The sequence below is a fragment of the Esox lucius genome, chromosome 11, assembly GCF_011004845.1.
Source record: "Esox lucius isolate fEsoLuc1 chromosome 11, fEsoLuc1.pri, whole genome shotgun sequence".
In the NCBI taxonomy this organism is placed as follows: Eukaryota; Metazoa; Chordata; class Actinopteri; order Esociformes; family Esocidae; genus Esox; species Esox lucius.
The window spans coordinates 46669404-46692975 of record NC_047579.1 but is presented as its reverse complement, the minus strand read 5'-3'; the positions used below and the strand labels follow the sequence as shown (position 1 = coordinate 46692975).

The 23572-nt window shown below is 42.7% G+C and overlaps 2 protein-coding genes across 7 annotated transcripts in view; one reads left to right on the top strand and one right to left on the bottom strand.

Moving 5' to 3' along the window:
- LOC105027786 (dedicator of cytokinesis protein 6) overlaps nt 1-23572 on the top strand; it is a 45875-nt gene that overhangs the window by 983 nt on the left and 21320 nt on the right. For 3 of the 6 annotated variants that reach the window (XM_010900045.5, XM_010900050.5, XM_010900048.5), the window contains exons 2-18: nt 7007-7091; nt 7375-7550; nt 7872-7940; nt 8166-8505; nt 8780-8865; nt 9064-9130; nt 9380-9529; nt 10051-10131; nt 10419-10575; nt 10819-10949; nt 11940-12033; nt 12168-12330; nt 19974-20091; nt 22020-22090; nt 22185-22323; nt 22948-23049; nt 23407-23493. In XM_010900045.5, the coding sequence (XP_010898347.2) occupies nt 7007-7091; nt 7375-7550; nt 7872-7940; nt 8166-8505; nt 8780-8865; nt 9064-9130; nt 9380-9529; nt 10051-10131; nt 10419-10575; nt 10819-10949; nt 11940-12033; nt 12168-12330; nt 19974-20091; nt 22020-22090; nt 22185-22323; nt 22948-23049; nt 23407-23493 (2116 nt within the window). Of the gene's footprint in view, nt 1-7006; nt 7092-7374; nt 7551-7871; nt 7941-8165; nt 8506-8779; nt 8866-9063; nt 9131-9379; nt 9530-10050; nt 10138-10418; nt 10576-10818; nt 10950-11939; nt 12034-12167; nt 12331-19973; nt 20092-22019; nt 22091-22184; nt 22324-22947; nt 23050-23406; nt 23494-23572 lie in introns of all 6 variants that reach the window. The other 3 variants (XM_010900044.5, XM_010900049.5, XM_010900046.5) reach the window with 1 other exon arrangement.
- Nucleotides 16447-18087, bottom strand: si:dkey-114l24.2 (uncharacterized protein LOC107990273 homolog). The gene is made up of 4 exons (XM_034295295.1): nt 17625-18087; nt 16963-17112; nt 16751-16861; nt 16447-16661 (listed from the first exon to the last, which is right to left on the bottom strand). Exons 1-4 carry the CDS (start codon nt 17925-17927, stop codon nt 16644-16646), a joined length of 582 nt encoding a protein of 193 aa, XP_034151186.1. The 5' UTR covers nt 17928-18087; the 3' UTR covers nt 16447-16643.

Here is a 23572-nt window from a genome sequence, read left to right as displayed (position 1 = left end):
AATATAACATTATGCAAGTGGGGTCTTTTTTTTTTACTTATACAATTTATACTGATAAAAATATTTAGTTGAAGAACAGTTACATACTTATTTTCCAGAACCGAATTAGTACAGTTTTATGTGAAATAATTTCCCCGAAACTCCTTACTGAGCAAAAATTCAAAGATGAATGCAGAAATAATGAGCTGTCAGCTGACTCTGATATTACATTTACATCTTAGAAAAATGTATTCATTCCAGAGGGACTCACAGTAATAAGTGTATACTGAAAAACATGTTTTGTTTATTGAAATGCAGCCTAAATTAAGTGGATCAACGGGTGTAAGGGCTGTCCTGGAGTTTGGGTACTGTACTGCTATGCATAGTTATGCGTTAACTTAGACTGCAACTTCAAGTAGCTATTCTATCTAACCTGTAGTTGCGAAAGGTTCCCTAACCTGACAGAAAGGCTAATTACATCATAACTTGTTAGGGCTTGTCAACAAAGCATGTGTTTATCTCTATGGACTCCACTAACCATCTGGGTGTTTGAATTTGTTTCTCACTAACAACAAAGTTGTTAATCTGTTATTTCTGGGGTAGGGTGACACTCACTGAGTGTTTTTCTTTGACATTTCGCAAAAAACCTTTTTAACTTGCATTCATTTTACCTTTATTAATATACCTTGTTTGTCTCATAAGAATTTGCATTTATTTATTTATTACACTATACATTCACATAAAACATAAACTCAGTCTAGAGTGCAGATGACACCATGAAACTACCATCGGTTTGTTGTAGTAGCCTACTTGGGGATTATAATTTTTTTTTTAACAATAGTGAGGAACAAATAATATCCTTCGTATGGTAAGTAGAGTCCGTGCATTTCTTTGTTGACGAGAGATGGGTTTTTTCTGTGTCCTGATGAGTTACAATGTTAATCGCTTTTCTGTCAGGCTATAAACCTTTCACAGCTTCAGATTAGATAGAATAGCTACTGTGGTTGTGGTTTGAAGCTAGTTATGCATATGTGATGTATTCTTTGGGGAGTATTCAGAAAAGGAAAAGGATTCGCAAATGGTCGACGTGCTTCAAATTCTAAACCATTCAACTTCAAATTTGATGTGTTCATTTCAACTTTACAGTTTGATGCTAATGGGTGCTTTTGGACAGAAATGCCCTATGAAAACAGAAGTAGGTCAGGTGGAGTTCCCTTTTCATTTGGGAAAGTAAATTAGTAGTGCCTTTGTTTTTATCTGTAGAGTCAGTTCAGATAGTAGAGTTGTTAAATATCACTTGCAAGAGATGGTGAATGTTCCGGCAGTGTTGGGTTGTTGTCATTTGATGATCAAGGAACTGCAAGCTTTATTGTGTGGTGTGAGGAATTCAGAACTACTCTGCCTGTTCACCTGGGATTTGCTGAGGACGTCCTTCCACTTATGGCTGGGTGCACCTTGAAGGCAGTCAGGATGATAAGAGATGTGTATCAAACTGAGAACATGCAGGTGACCACATCCCACTGAAACCAACAGGTTTCGGTCCAGGAAGCAGTCGACAACAGGCCCATACCTTCAGTTCACTTGAGGCTCATACCAGGCATATTATACCAACCATGGAATGTCTCCACGTTTCTCAGTCTCACTAGATTACCACGTTGAGTCAAAATGGCTTATTGATTGCGAGCCTATTAATTCATACCTACTTACATCAGTCCCCCTCCAACTAGGCAATAGTCTGACTGACCATTATCAGAGCGCTGGATTCCACACGCTGGGCTTCCTCATTGGTTTCCATCCCCACCTCTGCCCACCCCCGTCCGCAGTTGGAGCCAGTCCATTGTCTCAGTTCAGGATGCAGGAAAGGGTGTGAGGAGGGTGTTCCTCTGATTGCACTTTAGAGGCGAAAGCTTTCCTTTTCCTGTTAAAAGGGTGGATTGAAAGAGGCTGGATATTTAATCACCAAAAATAATTGCCCTGCTATGCTACAGACATCGGGCGTCATGCTTTTCTAATTAGCCATTGCGGGAGCAATTTCATTTGAACTAATGAAAGACGCTGTATTGCTTGAGGTCCATAGACTTTAATGGGCAAGAATCAGCTATGTTTTCGTTTTCTAATGGATATAATTGAAAAATGGATAATTGTTTTTTTTAATTGAAGCAGGTGGAACGTCAGGTAACAAGTGAAGTTGAAGCATAATGTTGTCCCGAACATGGTTGTTTTGATGAACTCCTTGGTCAAACGATTGCATGATATTAAAAGATGTCGAGTTTCAGCTTGAACGTGTTGTGTGATTTGACGTGGCAGAGGTATTTCTGTTAACTGGAGAAGGGTGTAGTAGCCCATAGCAATTCCAGCCTCATCTTTCCTTAAGGTCTGTATTTTTGGATTATGGACTTTAAACATTTATGTAGGAAACTGCATTATAGAGTAGGTTGTCCAATCCCCAAAAAATGTATTTCGGCCAATCATAGCTTTTAGAATTGGGTCACAGAGTACGTCGTTCAACTCCCGGTATTTCATTATAAAAAGGACAACTGGTAGTGCCGGCTTTAGCTGAAATAACTTCCACCAAGCACTTACTTCAGCTGTTGATTAGTCTCTCACATCATTTTGGAGGAATTTTCCATGTGGAGCTGCTTTAACTCTTCAGTGTTTGTGGGTTATTGACCATGAACCGCCCTTTATAAGTCCTGCCACAACATCTCACTTGGGTTTAGGTCTGAGGACTCTACAAAATGTGAAATATCAGCCGTTCTGATGTATGCTTACTTATGTATTTTGGATCTTTAATATTTTTGCAGGACCCCGTTGAGCTTAGCTTCCACTGCAGAATGGATTCCGCTGTCTCAGTGCTATTTCAGCAGACACTCCTCTCTTTCCCACTGTCTCACCTGTGAGAAGTACCTGAAGGGCACCTGGGATTCTTAAGGATGTCTACATAAGAATCTCATAAAAGCAAATCATTTGAAATGGCCTACTAAATGTGCAGACCCAAACCCAAATAAGTTGCAGCAGGAATAAATAGTAGCCTAGTTCATGCTTAATGATCTCACTGAGTTAAAGCAGCTAAGCATAGAAGATAGAGTCAAAATTCCTTCATAACAATGTGACGGACTAATCTACATCTAAAGGAATTGTTTGTTTGCAGTCATTCCGGCTAAAGGAGGCACACCATCATAACCTATGAGAGAAATATCATAGGGTTAGCATTTCCACAATCCTGCATGGTTACGTTTGTTTTTTTAACAGACCTTCAGTTTCTCTTGTCAATATCTGTTAAGTCCAACATTCCAGGAATATGGAAATTGACAGGAGAAAATAAAAACAAATCTCCATTATAAAACAAATGTTACCTCACTGGGTTGTTAGGGTGTGGTGTCTGGTCCTGTGTACTGTTCAGGCAACCTGTATTTACGCCCTCTCAAAGACAGTGTTTTCTGCTGAGAGTTTATTTTTCTCCAAATGACATCACATCTCTGTCACATCTATAATGGATAGGGAAACATCCAGAACAATACTAAAATGCTAATGGTAAATGACAGTATTTTGAACATTATTGTGCCAAGCATATATATATAAGGGTATATAAGTTCAATGTTTTATTATTATTGACCACAGCAACTGTGAACAGGAAGTGTTGTAACCCTTCTAGTGCTATATATATATATATATATATATATATATATATATATATATATATATATATATATATATATATATATATATATATATATATATATATATATATATATATATATATATATGTATATATGTATATATGTATATATGTATATATGTATATATGTATATATATATATGTATATATGTATATATGTATATATATATATATGTATATATATATATGTATATATATATATATGTATATATATATATGTATATATGTATGTATATATATATATGTATATATATATATGCGCGTGTATGTGTGCGTGTGTATATATGTATATGTGTGTGTGTGTGTGTATGTATTTATGTATGTACACTCACCTAAAGGATTATTAGGAACACCATACTAATACTGTGTTTGACCCCCTTTCGCCTTCAGAACTTCCTTTATTCTACGTGGCATTGATTCAACAAGGTGCTGAAAGCATTCTTTAGAAATGTTGGCCCATATTGATGGAGAGCATCTTGCAGTTGATGGAGATTTGTGGGATGCACATCCAGGGCAATTTTGAGCGTGGCTTGGTTGTTGGTGCCAGACTGGCCAGTCTGAGTATTTCACAATCTGCTCAGTTACTGGGATTTTCACGCACAACCATTTCTAGGGTTTACATAGAATGGTGTGAAAAGGGCAAAACATCCAGTATGCGGCAGTCCTGTGGGTGAAAATGCCTTGTTGATGCTAGAGGTCAGAGGAGAATGGGCCGACTGATTCAAACTGATAGAAAAGCAACTTTGACTGAAATAACCACTCGTTACAACCGAGGTATGCAGCAAAGCATTTGTGAAGCCACAACACGCACAACCTTGAGGCGGATAGGCTACAACAGCAGGAGACCCCACCGGGTACCACTCATCTCCACTACAGAAGGAAAAAGAGGCTACAATTTGCACGAGCTCACCAAAATTGGACAGTTGAAGACATGGAAGAATGTTGCCTGGTCTGATGAGTCTCGATTTCTGTTGAGACATTCAGATGGTAGAGTCAAAATCTGGCGTAAACAGATGGATCCATCATGCCTTGTTACCACTGTGCAGGCTGGTGGTGGTGGTGTAATGGTGTGGGGGATGTTTTCTTGGCACACTTTAGGTCCCTTAGTGCCAATTGGGCATCGTTTAAATGCCACGGCCTACCTGATCATTGTTTCTGACAATGTCCATCCCTTTATGACCACCATGTACCCATCCTCTGATGGCTACTTCCAGCAGGATAATGCACCATGTCACAAAGCTCGAATCATTTCAAATTGGTTTCTTGAACATGGCAATGAGTCCAATGTACTGAAATGGCCCCCACAGTCACCAGATCTCAACCCAATAGAGCATCTTTGGGATGTGGTGGAACGGGAGCTTTGTGGCCTGGATGTGCATCCCACAAATCTCCATCAACTGCAAGATGCTGTCCTATCAATATGGGCCAACATTTCTAAAGAATGCTTTCAGCACCTTGTTGAATCAATGCCACATAGAATTAAGGCAGTTCTGATGGCGAAAGGGGGTCAAACACTGTATTAGTTTGGTGTCCTTAATAATCCTTTAGGTGAGTGTATATATGTGTGTATATGTGTATATAGGTGAGTGTATATATTTATATGTGTGCTTGTGTGTGTTTGTGTGTGTGTATATGTAAATATATGTGTGTATGTGAACCCTTCAGTTCCTCACTCAAAATCTTCTTTTTCAACTTTTTTGGAAAGGAAAGAAAGAGCTGCAGTGATCTCTTAATTCTTTCCGGAGCTGTATATATACACACACAATTTGACTGGAAACTATTGAAAGATGGGGGCGACAGTTATTTGCTGAAAGCAGTGGGCCAGATTGGAACCTATGCTCCAGCAGTACATGTGTCCTGGAGGCAACAGCATAGACTGCTGAACCATCCTAGGTCATGGCTGTTCAAGTCTTAAACTCACACATCTCTGATAATATATTCAGTCTCCCCAAAAAGATTGTCTGTTCAATCTGATCTCCATAATCTTGGTCTAATTAACTTAATTTCTTCATTATGCCGGTACTTAAGTCAATTAGTTTAATTTACATTTAGTTTTTCTTATGAGTCATTTTAAATTAGCCATTCACTACATCATCACTTTGACTGTTTTTGTTGCCAGTGGTCCCCGCCACAATACATGTTGTTACAAAATAAATGAGACCTTGAGACTTCAAATCCATGATGCTACAATACGTATGAAATTATATTTTAGGAGCTCATTTTACAAACCATTATTGTGTGGAATGGCGACATCGTTTGAGTCCTTTTCTTTACGTTTGTCTGTGTATTGTCCAATCACTCTCCTAGGATGGTGTATGTTTTGTATCTGATATAAAGCGTTTTTGTGTCCCAGAAAAGCACTATATAAGTTCAATGTGTTATTATTATTAACCTCAGCAACTGTGAACAGGAAGTGTTGTAGCCCTTGTTGTCCTGTCTGTCTGTGTGTGTGTGTGTGTGTGTGTGTGCGCGCGTTTCTCTGTGTGTGTGTGTGTTTTTGTGTTTGCCTGTGTTTCTGTCTGAGGTGGCCAGTCTGTTTTATATGAGTTTTGTGTAAGAGCAGCTGCGTGCTGTCTCTGAGAGGATTGGGGCCTATTTGGCTTTGTCCCCCTCTCTAAGCCACCCATTAGTCGTAGGTCTATGAAGGCTGGGCCAGGGTCGATTGTTATGGCTCTCTGCCTGGTTTCAGCAGTTGCTCAGACCCCCGGCTCCACTCCTCTCTGCTCCCACAGATCCGACTTGACTCCCATTCAGAGCAGCTGCTGCAGTTGAACACGGCGGCTGGTACCAGCTGCTTTTAGCAGGGGAGTTGTGGAGAGGAAATGGATGAAATACATGGGCTGCTGGTGTCTAATGCACAAAGCCAGACTGGAAAGCCATGATGAAATCTAAGGCATTGCCCATGGTTTGTTTAGAAAACATATAGTGTGACATCTGGAAGTAATTGAATTTGTGACGGTAGCGACACTAGGCAACAGTTTTATAAGCCTACGTTTAACTCTGGGTGATAGGCAGAAATGGTTTTGTGTATGTTAATTAGCCTATTTACATGTGCATGGTAATTGCGAGGCAATTAGATTTGGGGGCACATCGCTCTATATTTTAGACAAGTATTTCTTGGATCTAGATAATGGAGCACAGTTGCATGAGAATCTGAAATTTGAATGTGAACTCAGCTTTACTCCAATTAACTGCTGGTCGTCCACTGACTGATCTGTTGCTGTTTTCTAATACTAACCTGGCTTGACCTGTTTGTGTTTGCATTCCTGGAGATGTATCTCGGAAAGATCAATGGCTTTATTCTCTGGTGTGAAGGTAACCGTTCCCATTCCTTTGGCTGTTTTTCAGGACCGTTGCTGCAGAGGTCCGGAAGCAGGTATCCAGAGATTATGGCTCCCCTCAGCTCTCCAAGAAACGAGGAGCCCATCACCCCGTGAGTCGCGCTTAATGTTTTTGTGTGTATCAGGTTGGCAGGAGATGAGGGTGGAATTTGTATCGTTCTATTTATTTATTTTTTTGCTTAGGAAACAAACCAGTTCTTAAGAAGGTCATGGGTTTCTGATAATGTCATCTAGCTCTAATAGTATCAACGGTAATATTTAGCCTTGGGGCTGATGGCCTGCAGCGGCCCCCCCCCGGGGGAATAGATGACTTGTGGGACTAGACAGGAAGTATAATTCTTGTCTGAATATGATTTTCGTCTGATTGGTTGTCAGGTGCCGCTGACAGAGGTGGTGGAGCCTGTGGACTATGAGGAGTATGTGAGCAACCACGCCCCCGGGGTGGAGCCTGGCCCCCTCAGGCAGCTGATGGAGTTCCCCCCAGACGATCTGGAGCTCCTCCTGCAGGAGAGAGAGTGCACTACCCTGGAGCCCCCTCTGCCAGAGGAGGAGTGAGTCACACGTGCATCCTATGTACTGTTCATAACGCAGCACGTGTGTTTCTCCCAGAAGGGCGCCTCACGTCTTCTTCCTTAGCCTTGTTGATGGCCCGGAATAATTTGGCTTTCGGCTGTGGGACCTATTAAATGCCTTTGTGCCACGCCTAAAAAAAAAAAAAACAATATAGAACGCTCATGCTCACTAATGTAACTAGGGCATCTGAACACACATCCCCCTACAGAATGTTAGTGGACAGGCAGAACAACCTGAACCTTCCCTGTGATGTCATTGTAATATTTATGTTTCTGCTGTATTATTCATGTGTTCTACAGCATACTGGACCCCAGAGTGAGAGATGCCTTGAGTGTCTACACAGATGATTGGCTGATCATCCAGAGGAAGTGAGTGCTAGAACATGGAGTACTGGAACATACATGGGGTCTCCTATAAAATAAATAGCAGCGAAGTACAGCGAGCAGACATTTGTCTATAGTCCAGAGCGGAAAATGTCTTCTTCGGAGTTACCCATCTAAACGCTCCCATGTTGGCTGTGTCAGTAAAAGCTAACAGCCAGGCATTGTTGGGCATGATTGGTGACATGTCTGACCAGTTGTCTGTTTGATTAGGTACCAGTCCTACAGTACAACACACACGCCGCACAACTCGGAGCGGCAGAGGGAGAGGCAGCGGGGCCTCGTCAAGCAGACCTTTGAACTGGATGAGGCCGCAGTCGTAGAGCGCCAGGATGACCTGGAGGAGGCGAAGCGGCGCTCCGTGTCCCTGGACGACACGCCCCGGGGTAGCTGGGCCTCCAGCATCTTTGACCTGAAGAGCAGCTCCCCCGATGCCCTGCTGCCCTCCGTGTTGGAGCCCACGGCTGCAGACGACATGGACCGCCGCAACGCCGAGGCCCGTCTGCAGGGGCGCCACCGCGACCTCCTGGGGCTCTTCTCTCCCCCTGATGAGGTCTGTCCTCAGAACCCAGTGGCAGGTTTATCTACACGCTGTGCAGAAATATGTAACCATGTCGCCTAAAGCTGTGCGAGATTTAATTACATTTCCCAGTAGATAAAATGGGTTTACAGTTTTATGGCCTTCTTTGTCTCTCTCTCTCTCCCTGTCGTTCTTTGGATCGCTGTGCACGCTACTGCCGTGTCTGTGTCCACGTTGCCATGGCGCCTGGCTATGTAAACCTCGCCGCGGTGTTTGTTCTCACTAGTGTCTGTGTGTTGTCTGACAGGACGAGGCGGTGGAGAGATGTTCTTTACCAGAGGTTCCCAAGGAACACTGTGGTCAGCGGATCATGGTCAAGTGTTTGTCCCTCAAGTAAGTGTCTGGCCATCTGTATCCCGTCTGTCCGTCCGCCCTAATAAGAACCCTTTCCTTCACTCCATCACGTAGCCCCTTTCACTGTCCTTTTGCCAAGCCGGTTGTGGGAGAATGTGTTTGGGTCACAGTGTTTTGGTTGTTTGTTCATCACATGCCCCTTCTCATCCAAACAATGTGCTTTTTGTACCCTTCCAGATTTGAGATAGAAATTGAGCCAATATTTGGGACACTTGCTCTCTATGATGTCAAGGAAAAGAAAAAGGTACTCATGAGTTTTCAAGAGGTGTTCTGGTACAGGCCGCGTACTGTACATCCATCATGTTTATTTGGACTGATCCTATTCTCTCCCTCTCTGGCTAATGAACTGGGATCCTCTCACTGGGCTTCTAAGTGCTTGTGCTTTAAATCACAAGAACTGAGCCATTCCTTATCTCCCACTCACCACCCCTCCCCCTTGTCTCCCTCCCCCTAACCCCTCCCTCTCCTCTTCCTACTTCCTGTTGTCTTTTAGATTTCGGAGGACTTCCACTTTGACCTGAACTCTGACCAGATGAAGGGCTTGCTGCGGCCTCACACTCCTCACATAGCCATCTCCACCCTGGCCCGCTCTGCCATCTTCTCCGTCACATACCCGTCGGCAGACATTTTCCTGGTCATTAAGGTACTGGATGTTTGACCAAGTAACGTTTTGATTACAGTTTTCTGTAGAACCCATTGTTTTCCTGCGACAGCTCACATGTTTAGGAAAAACCTGCCCTGTCCATGTAATAGCTTTTGTACAGTAACCATTGAAAACAACCCATTTGAAGAAACCGAATAAGCTCAACTTGGATCAGATCATCACAGAAAAATCAATGGAAGCAACTTCATCCAACAGAATCCTTCATGCCAAGTGTCTTTGCAATACTTTGTTATTTGCCATGGCTGACTGCATTATATCGCTTATTTACTTCAGATCAAAGTTTTTCAGCTTTGCCACACAGGGAACGATAAGTGCAATGACCAATTTGCCTAACTAAATGGGTCATAAGTCATCCTGAACATCTGTTCTATAAGACATTGAATTTAGTATTTAAAAAAAAAGGTTAATTGCGCCATGTGCGTGCATTGGTCATATTGGCAATGTTTACCATGATAAGCGTGTTATCTGTAGGGGAAAATATTTTGTGCTGTTTGTTTCAGTTGGAGAAGGTCCTTCAGCAGGGAGACATTGGGGAATGTTCTGAACCATACATGGTAATGAAGGAGTCTGACTCATCAAAGGTAACAGTAAGTTATTAGTATCTCTCACTCTTTTTTTGCATGTGTAAATGTGTTGGTTGTGTGTGATTGTACACGTAGGACTCTGCCCAGCTGGGTAGCCATTTCTCAATGCTGTGGGATCCCATGACGGCAGTATATTTGAAGATCAATGTCCAACAAACTCCAAACTTTTTTGAGACATTCTATCAACAGTACATTATCACAAGGCACTTTTTCAAGGCCTTTTGTGTATCACGCTCCCATCCAGTTGTACATCCCCCTCCAGTCCTGTCCCTGTCTCTGTTCAGCACAAGGAGAAGCTGGAGAAGCTGCGTCAGCAGGCCGAGACATCCTGCTCCAGGCTGGGGAGGTTCAGGATGCCCTTCGCCTGGACTGCCATCCACCTGCTAAACATCGTCAGCAGCGTGGGGGGGCTGGATCGCTCAGACCCCGACTCTGACTCTGGTACTTAAGTCCTCTACAAAATGCACCCTGGTTTAATCCCCCTTAGTATGACCCACACACAGCAAACCTTCTGGTGTCCACTTTTCCCCTAATCTAAAACATACACCCTTTATTGAATGACATGTTTCGGTTTACTCATTCGGCCACTTTTAAAAAAAGTAGATCAGTCAAAAAGGTCTAGTGTGAAGTGTGTAATAATTTGCATGTAACTCCTACTAAGCTGATGGCTTGTCATTCCGTCAGAGCGTAAAGGCCTGGGAACGTGGAACGAGAGGAAGAAGAAAGGCTTTGAGCGGATGAGTGTAGGCGAGGACATGTGTAACTTTGCCACCTTTCGTCCAGCCACTCTGACCGTCACAAACTTCTTCAAGCAGGTCAGTCAAAGTGTTGGGTTTGTTAGTGTTGCCCTGGGGAAGCTGGGATCACTCACTGTTAATGCTTCCTTGGTGCAGAGAAGATCAGGATTAGTGCTAACCGATAGGGACGCACCAGTATATTGGCCTGCAAATCAGCCGATCATAGGAGAACATGTAATCATTGATACGGGCCAGTGATTACATTGGCCAGTATCAATTGGCATTGTTGACTCAAATGAACGAAATGACTTGAATAAATCAAACTTCCCATGACCAGTGTGCATGGTCTTTAGAAATGGGGGGGAAGGAGAGCGTGCAGCAAGAACTTGTGCAGCACCGTGGCCTACTGGAGTGGATCGTTGAAATATTATTTTCCAACGCAAGATACTCTCCCCCCGAAAATCCAGTTCTAGTCCACTTTGGCAGACAGACGCGCACGAGTTCTGTTGTCTCTGTTCTTTTTTTCAAATCAATACACAGCATACTCGTTAAGCTTTCCGCAGTTCACAGGTGAAACCCTATTGTGTTTGTTCCAGTTCATTTTTATTCGTTTTGTGTTTTATGGTCTAAAGGGATGGGGGTTGGCTGAGTGGTTGGTAGGTTTGTAATCTACTTGGCACATTTACTGGTGAGCCAAAAAGTTAACTTGATGCCCTGCCTAGATGAATTAAGTACTTTGAATGCAGCAAACTATCTCAAAGAGCTTAACAATCTTCAGAAACATAGCTAATTAAAACAAATTACTCCTTTTCATATAATAACCACATTTCCCATCCATTATCAGACATATTTTGGAGATAAGTAATAGAAAGATAACATTGGTATGATTGTCTTTACAGCTGAAATAAAAAGCTGCATTTTGCCAGGGTGCACATGTACAGAAATGACAAATATATGAATAGCAGCTACCTGTATTGGGCTAGAATGTTCTTATTGGTGCATCACTACTAACCAGGTGTCCATGTGATCCATTAGTGTAAAAGTGCCATCCCCTGTGTCTCTCTGTAGGAGGGAGACAGACTGAGTAATGAAGATCTCTACAAGTTTCTGGCTGATATGCGTAGACCCTCCTCTGTCCTTCGCAGACTGAGACCAGTGACAGGTACTTAACACAGTACTTTCTCAGCACACAGGCAGACAGACATGTTAATGAATGGGCAGGCTGATTATAGAGGATTACTCATGTTCACAATTCTGAACTTGTTTTTCTGTCTTTCCGGTTCCTTCTGTCTCCAGCCCAGTTGAAGATAGATATCTCTCCAGCCCTAGATGCTCCTCACTACTGTCTGTCTCCTGAGCTGCTCCATGTGAAGCCCTATCCTGACCTAAGGGTCCGCCCTACCAAGGAGGTGCTGGAGTTCCCTGCCCGCTATGTCTACACCCCTCACACCAGCTACAGGTCAGTCTATACCACTCACACCACCTACAGGTCAATCTACACCAGTCACCCAAGCTACAGGTCAGTCTGTACCCCTCGCACCACCTACGGGTCAGTCTGTACCCCTCGCACCACCTACGGGTCAGTCTGTACCCCTCGCACCACCTACGGGTCAGTCTGTACCCCTCGCACCACCTACGGGTCAGTCTGTACCCCTCGCACCACCTACGGGTCAGTCTATACCCCTCGCACCACCTACGGGTTAGTCTATACCCCTCGCACCACCTACGGGTCAGTCTATACCCCTCGCACCAGCTACGGGTCAGTCTATACCCCTCGCACCAGCTACGGGTCAGTCTATACCCCTCGCACCAGCTACGGGTCAGTCTATACCCCTCGCACCACCTACGGGTCAGTCTATACCACTCGCACCACCTACGGGTCAGTCTATACCCCTCGCACCAGCTACGGGTCAGTCTATACCCCTCGCACCAGCTACGGGTCAGTCTATACCCCTCGCACCAGCTACGGGTCAGTCTATACCCCTCGCACCAGCTACGGGTCAGTCTATACCCCTCGCACCACCTACGGGTCAGTCTATACCCCTCGCACTACCTACGGGTCAGTCTATACCCCTCGCACCAGCTACGGGTCAGTCTATACCCCTCGCACCAGCTACGGGTCAGTCTATACCCCTCGCACCAGCTACGGGTCAGTCTATACCCCTCGCACCACCTACGGGTCAGTCTATACCCCTCGCACCACCTACGGGTCAGTCTATACCCCTCGCACCACCTACGGGTCAGTCTATACCCCGGGTCAGTCTATACCCCTCGCACCAGCTACGGGTCAGTCTATACCTCTCGCACCAGCTACAGGTTTTGTTGACTAAAATGGCTCACAGTTGTTTTCATTTTGACAATAACTAGACAAAATCATTCTTCAAATGATGTAAATGTAACTAAAAGTCAAAATGACTTAGATGAGACTAAATCAAAAAAGTGTGCCAAAATTAACATTGGTCTACACCCAAAACTACTTACAGGTCAGTCAATGCCACTCACACCACCTACGGGTCAGTCTTTACCTCTCACGCCATTAACATCTTCGGCTACACCTCTCGAGCTTGCTGGCGACAGATAATATTTGTTGTTTGGCAAGAAGCAAGGCACACATCAATGGAATTAACTTATTTGTTGTCTTCTTCTGAGAAAACTGATCCAACTTGTCAGAACTCTTAGTGCATTACGCCAGTCACGATAAAGACCCTTCCCAAAACTAAACAGGCAGTCAGGCGGTTCATGCCAGTCTTCCTGGAATGGCTGGATGAGGCCTCCCGCACATAGAGCACCATCTACTCCCAGAACCCCGTTCCTGGTGTTTCGTTCTTGACTACGTTGACATGAAAGGGATAGGGCTCGCCCACATGCCTCCTGTGGAGCCCCTCCAAGCTGGCTTGCCATTGTGCCCTACCCATAGGACCAAGCCTTCTGTTTAAAGATGTGCGGTTCCAGTCATTCTGATACCACAAACCTCAACCCTCGTCCGCGCAAGGCTGCCGTTCAAGCATCAGGCCGAGCAATGTGTCTGAAAAGACATTAAGGTGCGTGGATAGCCACCGCATATCATCTCAAGGAAGAAATTGTGTAAGTGTTAAAGGATCAATTGGGTTTGTTCCTCTTAAGACACATCCTAGTTTCCAAAAGGTTTGGCACCTAATCTTAGACACGAGGGCTCTGAACAGGTACCTGAGAAAGTACACAATAACAGTGTTGATACGGCTCTGCTACGTTCAGTGCGCCCAGGCGATTAGTTCGTATCCATCAACCTAAAGGACTCTTTCACATCTCTGTTCTTTTCTGAGATTGGCTCTTTAAGGGGTAATCTATGAATTCTTGCTCCTCCCGTTCGGCCTTTCATCTTTATAGAATATGCAGAGGCAGCCGTAGTTCCTCTCAGAGAGAATGGCATTTGGCTCATGACTTGTATAGATGACTGCCTGCTGCGCGCTCATTCGAGGGAGGAGACCTTGAAACCGAGCCGGTTGCAATTGGAACAACCCAATGGCTCTGGGTTTCAAAACAAACATAGAAAAGAGCTTTCTGATTCCCATCCATTCTCTTTCCTGGGTTTTCCCTAGATTCAGTCTCTTTCAATGGCTGCCTCCCGGCCCGAACAGTGAAAGATGTTCCAAAACTGTCAATGTTTTGCAAACGTTTAAGACTGCAGGGTCTGAAGGCCTCAGCTCTGGCTGTCATCCCATTGGGCTGCTTCAGTATGAGAGGGTTAAAGCGTTGGCTCCCTCTGGGTCCGAGCCCATTATGTCACCAATATGTCAATAGATTGAACTGTAGCCCTGTGTCCCTGGAGGCACCTGATGGTCTGTCCAAACAGTAGTGATGATGGATGCGTCTGTCATGGTTCGGGATGCGACTCAAGGACTGAGCCGTGACCGGGGTGTGAGAACCATGCTTTCACTCTACCCAAATAAACTTTCAGAGCCGCCAGCAATTTTCCCTAGTCGTTTCTCCCATTTCTGGAGGGCAGTTGTTTTTTGATTGGGGCAGACTTGTAATCTGCAGGGGTTTTAGAAAGTCACCAACCCCTTTTATAATGTTCACACTTTGTTGCCTTAAAGCCTGAAATGAAAGTACATTAAATCAGATTTTTTTCCATTGGAATTAAGTGAATTGAAAGTATACATTAACAAGAAACCAGGCAAGCCTAGTTCAGCCGGACCACATTAGAAAGTATTGTCCTCTTGAGATTCGAATCCGGGCCGCCCACATGAAAGGCTGTGTCTCTAACCACTACACCACAGGGCTTTATGTTCAAAAGGTGTCAGTATAGCCTCTTGTGTCTATGAATAAATCCTCTTTTGCCACTGTCCATTTTAATAGATAATTGGCCATTCGTGAATGATATTGATACAGTTAAACTGAATAACGTTTCTTATTAAGTTTACCTCAACCACAAATAGCATCTATGAACTGTTAGCTTTTGCCACATGCTAGTAATAGGCTTACTGGTATCTACTAACTTCTTAGGAATAACCATAAGAATTGGGCAATTGCTAGCGAGAAAGATGAACTGTTCCATCCCAGAAACAGTCGAAATATAACTGTATACTGTTTTAGTTAAGGCTCACTGTAACGTAACTACTGTAGCCTATTTTGTAGCCAGCAAAGTTTTCGTAGATACGGAATAATTCATAATACGTACTTCGCTTCTCCTGCGAGGAGATACAAACTCGGGACCTATAGTTCACTTGTCCACTACTGTTACATCCCCAGTGCTTTCCTTTGCTCTGTGTTCGTGCGTAACAACTACTCTAACCACTACGCTCTTTAACAAGAGTCAGACAGACAGACAGACAGACAAACAGACAGTCAGACAGACAGACGCTCTTCTTAGCCGGCTCCAAATACGCGTTGTTCATGGAGGACTCTACTGCTTAGTGGTGCAATTCAAATGAATGAATCCGCTATGGACAGAAAGATACTTTCAAAAGATCTACGAGATAAAGTTGTTGAAAGGCGCCAGTCAGTGGATGGCTATAAAAAGATTTGAAAGTCTTTGTCTTTCCTTTGGTTCACAGTTAAGGCAATTATTATAAAGTGGAAAGCGTATGGCACCACCCAGACCTTGTATAGATCAGGGCGTCCAGCCAAAGTGAATGACCATGCATTGAGGAAACCAAACAGAGAGGCTACCAAGAAGACAATGGCAACTTTGAAGGAGATTCAGGCCTTTACGGCAAAGACCTGTCAATGTGTGCATATGACCACAAAATCACAAGCGCTCCACATATGTGGCCTCTATGGGAGTGTGGCAAGAATAATTATTTTTCTCATTTCAGCTTTCCCACAATTACATAGGAGATTCCAAGGCTAAGTAGGGGGTGTTTCTCTTCACTTAAATTTTCAAGTTGAAAAGGGGCTGGTGACCTTCTACACCCACTGTATATAATCAAAGGATTTAAACAGACTGGCGCACAGACTGATCGCGTGGAGCTGTGTGCTCATCCATCCAGTTAAAGCTACTAACTGGGTGGATTTTGTCTTGGTGAAGCCCTCACACACATGGTAGTGGATACTCATACACTGTACAGGCCATGTTTATTGTGCAACACAAACATATATTTAATTTGTCTTTTATTTGCATCCAAAATGTACAATCTGACAGTAGTAGTATGAATTCCAAAACAAGAATAGGAACAATAACATCTGTTGTAAATAAAAAGCCTATGTATGCATGAACCACCAGGATAATGTCAGAGAGTGCAGGACTCTGTCTTCTGTGTTTAGTTTCAGAGAAGACACCAGGTAGTGGGGCTATCCCAATGCTTCACTCTGAAACAAAAACAAGCTAAGTCAGTCGGACATGTTGCTAAGTCAATCATGAGCAGATTCTATTCAACATGTTCAGCTATTATGCTCACCAATTTCTGTAACTTTCTTAGGTGTTTGTTCTGCTTCTTAATGGTCTGCTTTTGTAACTGGCTCCATTGTTGCAGGCCCTCCAGAAAACTGGAATGTTTTGACACCCTCTCCTGGAAACAGGCAACCAGAGTAATGAATGTAATCTAACAATTTAAGGTCAATAGCATTGGATGGTATGGCACAATTTGTGTGGGGTGGAATTATAACTTACCTTTAATTCCTGTATGCGGTTGGGGGAGTAGTTCTGTAGGTAAGTCTCCAGGTTGATCACCGTGGTCCTAAGCTCCCCTTCTTCCTGCTCCATCCAGGCCAGCTTGTCTTTGGCCCCTTCAGCCTCTGACTGCAGCCCAGCCATCTGGCCCTGGGAAAAGAGCATCTGGCTTTAAATCCGCTTCCTCCCTCTGATCTCATACCAAGTGCCTGTAGACCAAACGGCCTCGGCGGTCTGATGTCATTCTAACACTCCCTTTGTTCAGAGAACACAGAACAGTGGAATCCGCTATGCTGTGTAAACTAATACGGGTTTGTGTTTGTGTTTGAAATGCTAACCAGATAGTTAAGGACTTGAGGCAAATTGCAGTGTCACAATTAATTTGTATGGTCCAAATTGCTATCAGGCAATGCTGTACAGATGCCCCTACTATTAACAAACCATTTCTGATAAGCAACTTCTTGTAATGGTTATGGTCATTTAGGTTTAGGGCAAGATAGATATAGTTGAAATGTTAGGTTTGTAGATTGTCTCTAGGGCATCTACAGATGGACTGCCCAAATAAAGTTAGTCATGGCCGTTTTGGACCTTTTCAGCCAGGAAACCAAGGTATTTTGGTCCCAGTACACCTCTGTGCGAGCATGTGTAGCATGTTTCCTCACCTTTAGCTTGCCTAGTACCTGCCTGATTTGTTTTTCCTTCTCTGCGGCCTGTCCGGCCTCCTGGCCCATCTTCTCCAGCATCGCCTCCTGTTTCCTCATCCAGCTCTCGATTCTCGCCATCTTGGTGCCGATGCTTTCGGAGACTTGGTGAAGGGTCTCGCCAAACTGCAGCATGCCGTACATCAGTACATTTGTCTCGTTCTTAGAGGCGACCTTATTTTGGTCAGTCTGAGCCTTGCAGATGGCTGGGGCTCCTGGTAACCATGTGGCTGCACACAGCAACCAGAGAAATGTGTCCATCATCCTGCCCTTTGTATCTTCATAGGGGCTCTATTAAATCAATCAATCCAGTGAGAATCATCTAATAGCTTTGCCTGTCTGCCTGATTGTCTGTAGGTTTTTTTTGTGTGTGTTTCTTCTCAGTTGTAGTTAAAAGGTTCAGTTTCTCAGCTGCTCTCTAGATCATTTTTTATCTAATTTCAGATGTCAGTAATGATACAGCTTTTATATTGGCTGCGTGACTGAGTGTGCTATGTCACTGTGAAACATTAGCTCAGCCGTGGTCCAATCAGATGGCAGGCCAGTGAGCCTTTAGACAGGATGACCTCAGCATTCAACCCAAGCTCTGAAGTAACTTATTGAGGACTTCAGGTGTCAACCACACATGACCTACCTTAACACTAGATTTCTCTTGTTTATTTTCCCTGCCCATTGTGGATCTGTGGCTGTTGACTATAACAACATGTCGCAGTGTTATGTTTCTCTAGTTTTGTGTGTTTATCTGAGTATGTGGGGAGATACATACATGTATGTGGAGATATACATAATGTAACTTTAAAATGACTAATTTAATCAGTCAACTGATTTGACTGACTGATTACTCACACCATACTAAATATCCTCTTGGTAGGTCAAACATTCTTACCCAACTAAGGTTATAAAATAAACTATCAGCATTTTCTATTTATATATGTATTTATCTATTTGACTTTAAAGAAATATCTTGTTTAACAATGTTTTCTGCATGTGATTACATGTTTGTATACCCAGATTATCACAGGTGTTTTTAATTATAGCATTTACATTTTTTGTCATTTTTGTACAGTTGTTCTCTACTCGACTCAGGTTGTCTGTAACCCATGTTTTTTTTTCTTTGTTTGCTGTAATGCTATCTGGATAGAAATGTTGGACTATACTGACAGTAAATGTAGCATCATATAAACTCCATATTACTCAACTTGATCAAAAAAGTTAGAAAGTTCACTTGTTTGAGACAAACATTTATATATAATGGAAATACTACATACCTAAACCAATTCCAAACCTTGGGTCATGATCCATCAGTTGAGAAACACAAATTTAGTTGACACTCCAGAGAAAAAATTCGAGTGGTTCCCTATGGAAACAAATCCACAACCCTGGCATTCCAAGCAGAATGCTTTGCCAAAAAATTTATTTTGCCGGCTAAGTATTCGGAACCTTCCACTTTCTCCACATTTTGATTTTGTTTAAGGTTTAATTTATAATTGAATATATTTTTTCCCATCAGTCTACACACAATACTGAATAATGACAAAGCTAAGGTAAGTTCTCACCATTTCACAATGACGACGCTCCCTGAACTCCAGGGTACTTTCAGGGCTTTAGCCTTTTTTTATATGATCATCCCCAGATCTATGCTTTGACATTATAAAATATTTTGTCACAAGTTTTGCATTGTCATTAAGTATTTTGTGTGGATTGATGGCAAAAAAATAATTTAATCAATTATAAATTCAGCTGAGAAATGGAAGGGGTGTGAATTGTTCCGGAAGCCACTGTAAAATATATAACGTTTTAAAATGTAACTGTAATTGCAAAACTTTAAAATATTAACCTAATTATAAACCTCAAGTCAAGTGGTGAGTAGCATTGTTTTTTAATATCAGTGTTTCAGCATAAAAAAATATTGCATTTCAGCCACACAAATGTTATTAACTGTATACAACTTTTCTTTTCATTGTTTGAAAGTAAAGCAAGAATCTTTTAAACCGAATTATGAACTAAAGGTTTGCATATCTCCCCATCCTCAGGGACTAGACCAATTAAAGAAGTCAACAGGTTTTTCATTCATCACGCAACAGTTTTTATATAACAATTGCCTCATATACCCCCTAATCTAGGATAATCTGTTTTTTGGCCATAGATGTTTCGTTGTTACTTGCCAGTATTGATTTGACCACACATGCTCCCTGGCCAGAGTAATTGTGGTGCTTCAGTTGGTGAGAAGGACAGATGGGTTTCCTAGAAAAACACATCTTTTTACTTGCTAGGAATTTATTTTCACCACTTTCTTTTCTCCACTTTCAGGAACCTGTTGTACGTCTACCCCCAGAGCCTGAACTTCAGCAGTCGGCAGGGCTCGGTCAGAAACATAGCTGTCAAGGTGCAGTTCATGGCGGGCGAGGACCACAGTCTGGCCATGCCGGTGAGTGATTGGCCTGCTTAACCAGTTCACCAATTAAAATATAGGACAACTCCCTGAAAGGAACCACATGTTGTAACAGTGCTCTGGGGACAGTGGTATCTGTTTTACGAAGAAAAGCATGAGGCTGTGAAATGTGGTGTGTCCAACAAGAATAAGTCACGCAACAAGAATTCTTAATGGAGTTGGGGGTAGGAATACTGTTCTGGACACAACAGCCAGCCTTTTGTGGGATCTAACTGGTTAATTAATGTCCTGTCTAAAAGCTGTAGTGTCTTTCAGTCTCAGTGCAGTGGATTATTTAATCCGATTTGAGCCTTTTGGATGCACGCTAATCTAATCTGGGACCCTGATAACAATTCACTAATCCACTGAAAGAACCATGTGGAGACTTCTGTACAACCTATTGGACCTTTACCCCTGCCAGTTAAATAAAATACAAATAAAAAAATACCAGATAAAAAAAAAATTATCTTCAGGGAGCAGTCTGGTACAGTCTTTTTGCCATAAAAGGGAAAATTACAGTTTTCTCATGTACATAACATTAACAGAGGGAACAGTAAAGAAGCAAAAATTTAACCCTGGGGAGCTTCTTAGCCAGACCTTATGACATCAGTTTTGTTTGCAATATGAACTGATCAGCCGTATCCGAAGCCTTTGACAGGTCAACAAATAGAGTAACACAATGCGATGTCTACTCTTAGGGTTCGGCAATATATTTAACTACTAATGTAGTGGCTGTAGTAGTGCTATGCCCAGATCTAAAACCAGACTGATGCCATGGATATAAAAACTCTCCCTGTTAAAAGGCCAGGTTTTTGTGATGTGAAGGAATAAGACAAAGATAAATCATGTCAGAAATTTTTCCACTTATAATGTGACCTATAATGAGAACAATTCAATTGAAAAACAAACTGAAATCTTTTAGGGGGAAAAATTCAAAACTCACAATAACCTGGTTTCCTTTTCTAACTACTTTTATGGTTATTATTTGCTAAAAAACACAGAATTATCAATTGTTTTAGATATATGTCTGAAGTGAAGTACAGGTTAGATGTTTTATTTTTTTTATTCTTCTATATGGGTCAAGCTTTTATACAATTAGCAATTGTAGTGAAAACACTACTGAAATACTCAAGTCCTTGTTTGGCTTCTAGAATAGCAGAAATTTAGTCAAGGTCACTTAGGTAAAAGTGTTGTAAAAATGTATTTTGGTGATAATGCTTGGTTTGTCTGTCACTAATATCTTATGAAAATGCACCACTCACATTGCCCTGTGACATTAGTCAATATATAATCAATTGTGTAAAAGTGTACACGTGGATTAGGCTGTGTTGGATTTGCCATCTGCTGGCTCAGCTTTAAATACACACAAAACTCCTTTACAATATCTGAAACAGATCACTGTCCAGATTAAAATCTCCAAGAATAATCTCGTCAGATGATATAAATTAGGTTTGTTAGCAGGTTTATCATACTTTTCTTTACAGAGGATGAAAAATCGTGTCCTAATTCAATGATTAGGGCAAGCTTTTTAACAGCTAATTGTTGTTTACCTAATTGAGAAGACTAAAATGTTGTCTGAAAAGGTATATGTCCATTCAGTTTGATAGATATGTATGCAGTGATTGTGAAAATGATTCCACTAAATACTATTATGGCGTCAAACTAAATTCTGGACCTTTTGAAGACAGTTTAACTGCTTTTTTTTTATTGTAACCCTCTAATCAGGGGCCTGTTTAGACCTGGGACATTAGGTGGGTGCCATTCATTATCAGGTAGAACAGGTAATCGGCAGGATCGGGTTTAGTAAGAGTAAAAAAAAAAACTGCTTTAAACCAATTCATTTATATAATGAATATAATGAGACCCATGCTGGTCCAGGAAGGGCAGAGATCTAATTCAATGACTGTCTCATCTCACCATAACAGGTCATCTTTGGCAAGTCCAGCTGTGCAGAGTTCTTCCGAGAGGCTTATTCACCAGTCATTTACCATGACAAGTAAGGACCATTGTCTTGGTACACTTTCCCCATTACACTCATTATATTCTTCCTCTATGCCTCCATTGATTTCACCACTCTCTCGTCACCTCAGGTCGCCAGAGTTCTATGAGGAAGTGAAAATGAAGATTCCAGCCAACCTGACAGACAACCACCACCTCCTGTTCACGTTCTACCACATCAGCTGTCAGCCCAAACAGAACACACCACTGGAGACCCCAGTGGGGTACACTGTGAGTCCCTTTCCTGGAGACTGTCTCCTAAGCTGTAGGATGTAGGGCACTGCCCCGCCCATTTAAGGTGGGCACTGCCCCGCCCATTTAAGGCAGGCAGCAACTGTCTCCGTTTATTTATTCATTTTTTTTTTATCAGTCAGCCAATAGTCACTCTTGACAGTTAGTTATAATGGAATCCCCAATGTGAAATGGTTGTTCAAAAACAGGTACTCAGTCATCCCATTGTAGCATGGAAAAAAAGATTGGTTAACTAGCCTGACAACCAGCTACTGGTCTCCTATTGTTTTCGTCACGGCCCATTCAGATATCATTTAAAAAATTGCAAACAATTCTTGTGTAGAATTACAGGAAATGGGCTTTAAAAATATTTGTCTTTTTTTTTTGGGTAGGGCATAGCTCTTTGGTTCTGGATGTGTCAGAGGATGTAGTAGACCAGAGGATAGCGTTGTTCACATACTGTACCGTACTGGCCGACCCTGTCAGACAGGTGGTCCGTGGATACTGGGGAGAGCTGATCAGTGCTGTTTTAAAGTGCGGCTGGTAGGCCACAGTTATTTGTCTAGGCCTGAAATTGAGAGTCCCGCTAGTAATATGAATTGAAGTGATTGTCTGTGTCCGTAGTGGATTCCTCTGATGCAACATGGTCGTCTTCGGACCGGTTCCTTCAGCCTGCCGGTCTCAGTGGAGAAACCCCCACCGAGCTACTCTGTACTCACCCCTGATGTAAGTCTGTGCGACTTGGACTGTTTTTTTTCACGTGTGTGTGTGTGTGTTTGCGAGCATGCATGTATTTTTTATAGTGTGTTCACCTGTGGGCGCACGTGTGTACAGTATGTGTGTGTTTGTGTCCCTGTTGACTTGTGAGAGAAGGACAGCTCCTAATAACATCTGGAATGGGATCTAACAAAGCCGTGTGTGTGATGTGACTTCTTCAAACAATGGTTGGTTCTTTTGTTTAGGACCCAGACGGCGCTGTTAAGGTGCCGCCTGCGTGTGGCGCTTACATGTACGGGCATGTGTGCTTAGTTTTCATGAGTGTGTAGCTGAACAGGTGTGTGTGTGTGTGTGTGTGTTTTGCAGGTGCAGCTCCCAGGCATGAAGTGGGTGGATAATCACAAGCAGGTTTTTAATGTGGAGGTGAAGGCTGCCTCTTCGGTTCACACTCAGGTACATCTTTCCTTTTGTCTCTCCCGTGGTTCACCTTTACTTCCTCCCTCCATTTTACTCTCCCACTCTTTGCCTGTCT

What these genes read in the sequence shown, in the direction of transcription:
- si:dkey-114l24.2 (XM_034295295.1), bottom strand. Translation starts at nt 17,927, where the DNA reads ATGATGGACACATTTCTCTGGTTGCTGTGTGCAGCCACATGGTTACCA. An exon ending in AGGTACTAGGCAAGCTAAAG is followed by an intron (nt 17,113 to 17,624) that starts GTGAGGAAACAT and finishes CTCTTTTCCCAG; the next exon opens with GGCCAGATGGCTGGGCTGCA. An exon ending in ACCGCATACAGGAATTAAAG is followed by an intron (nt 16,862 to 16,962) that starts GTAAGTTATAAT and finishes GCCTGTTTCCAG; the next exon opens with GAGAGGGTGTCAAAACATTC.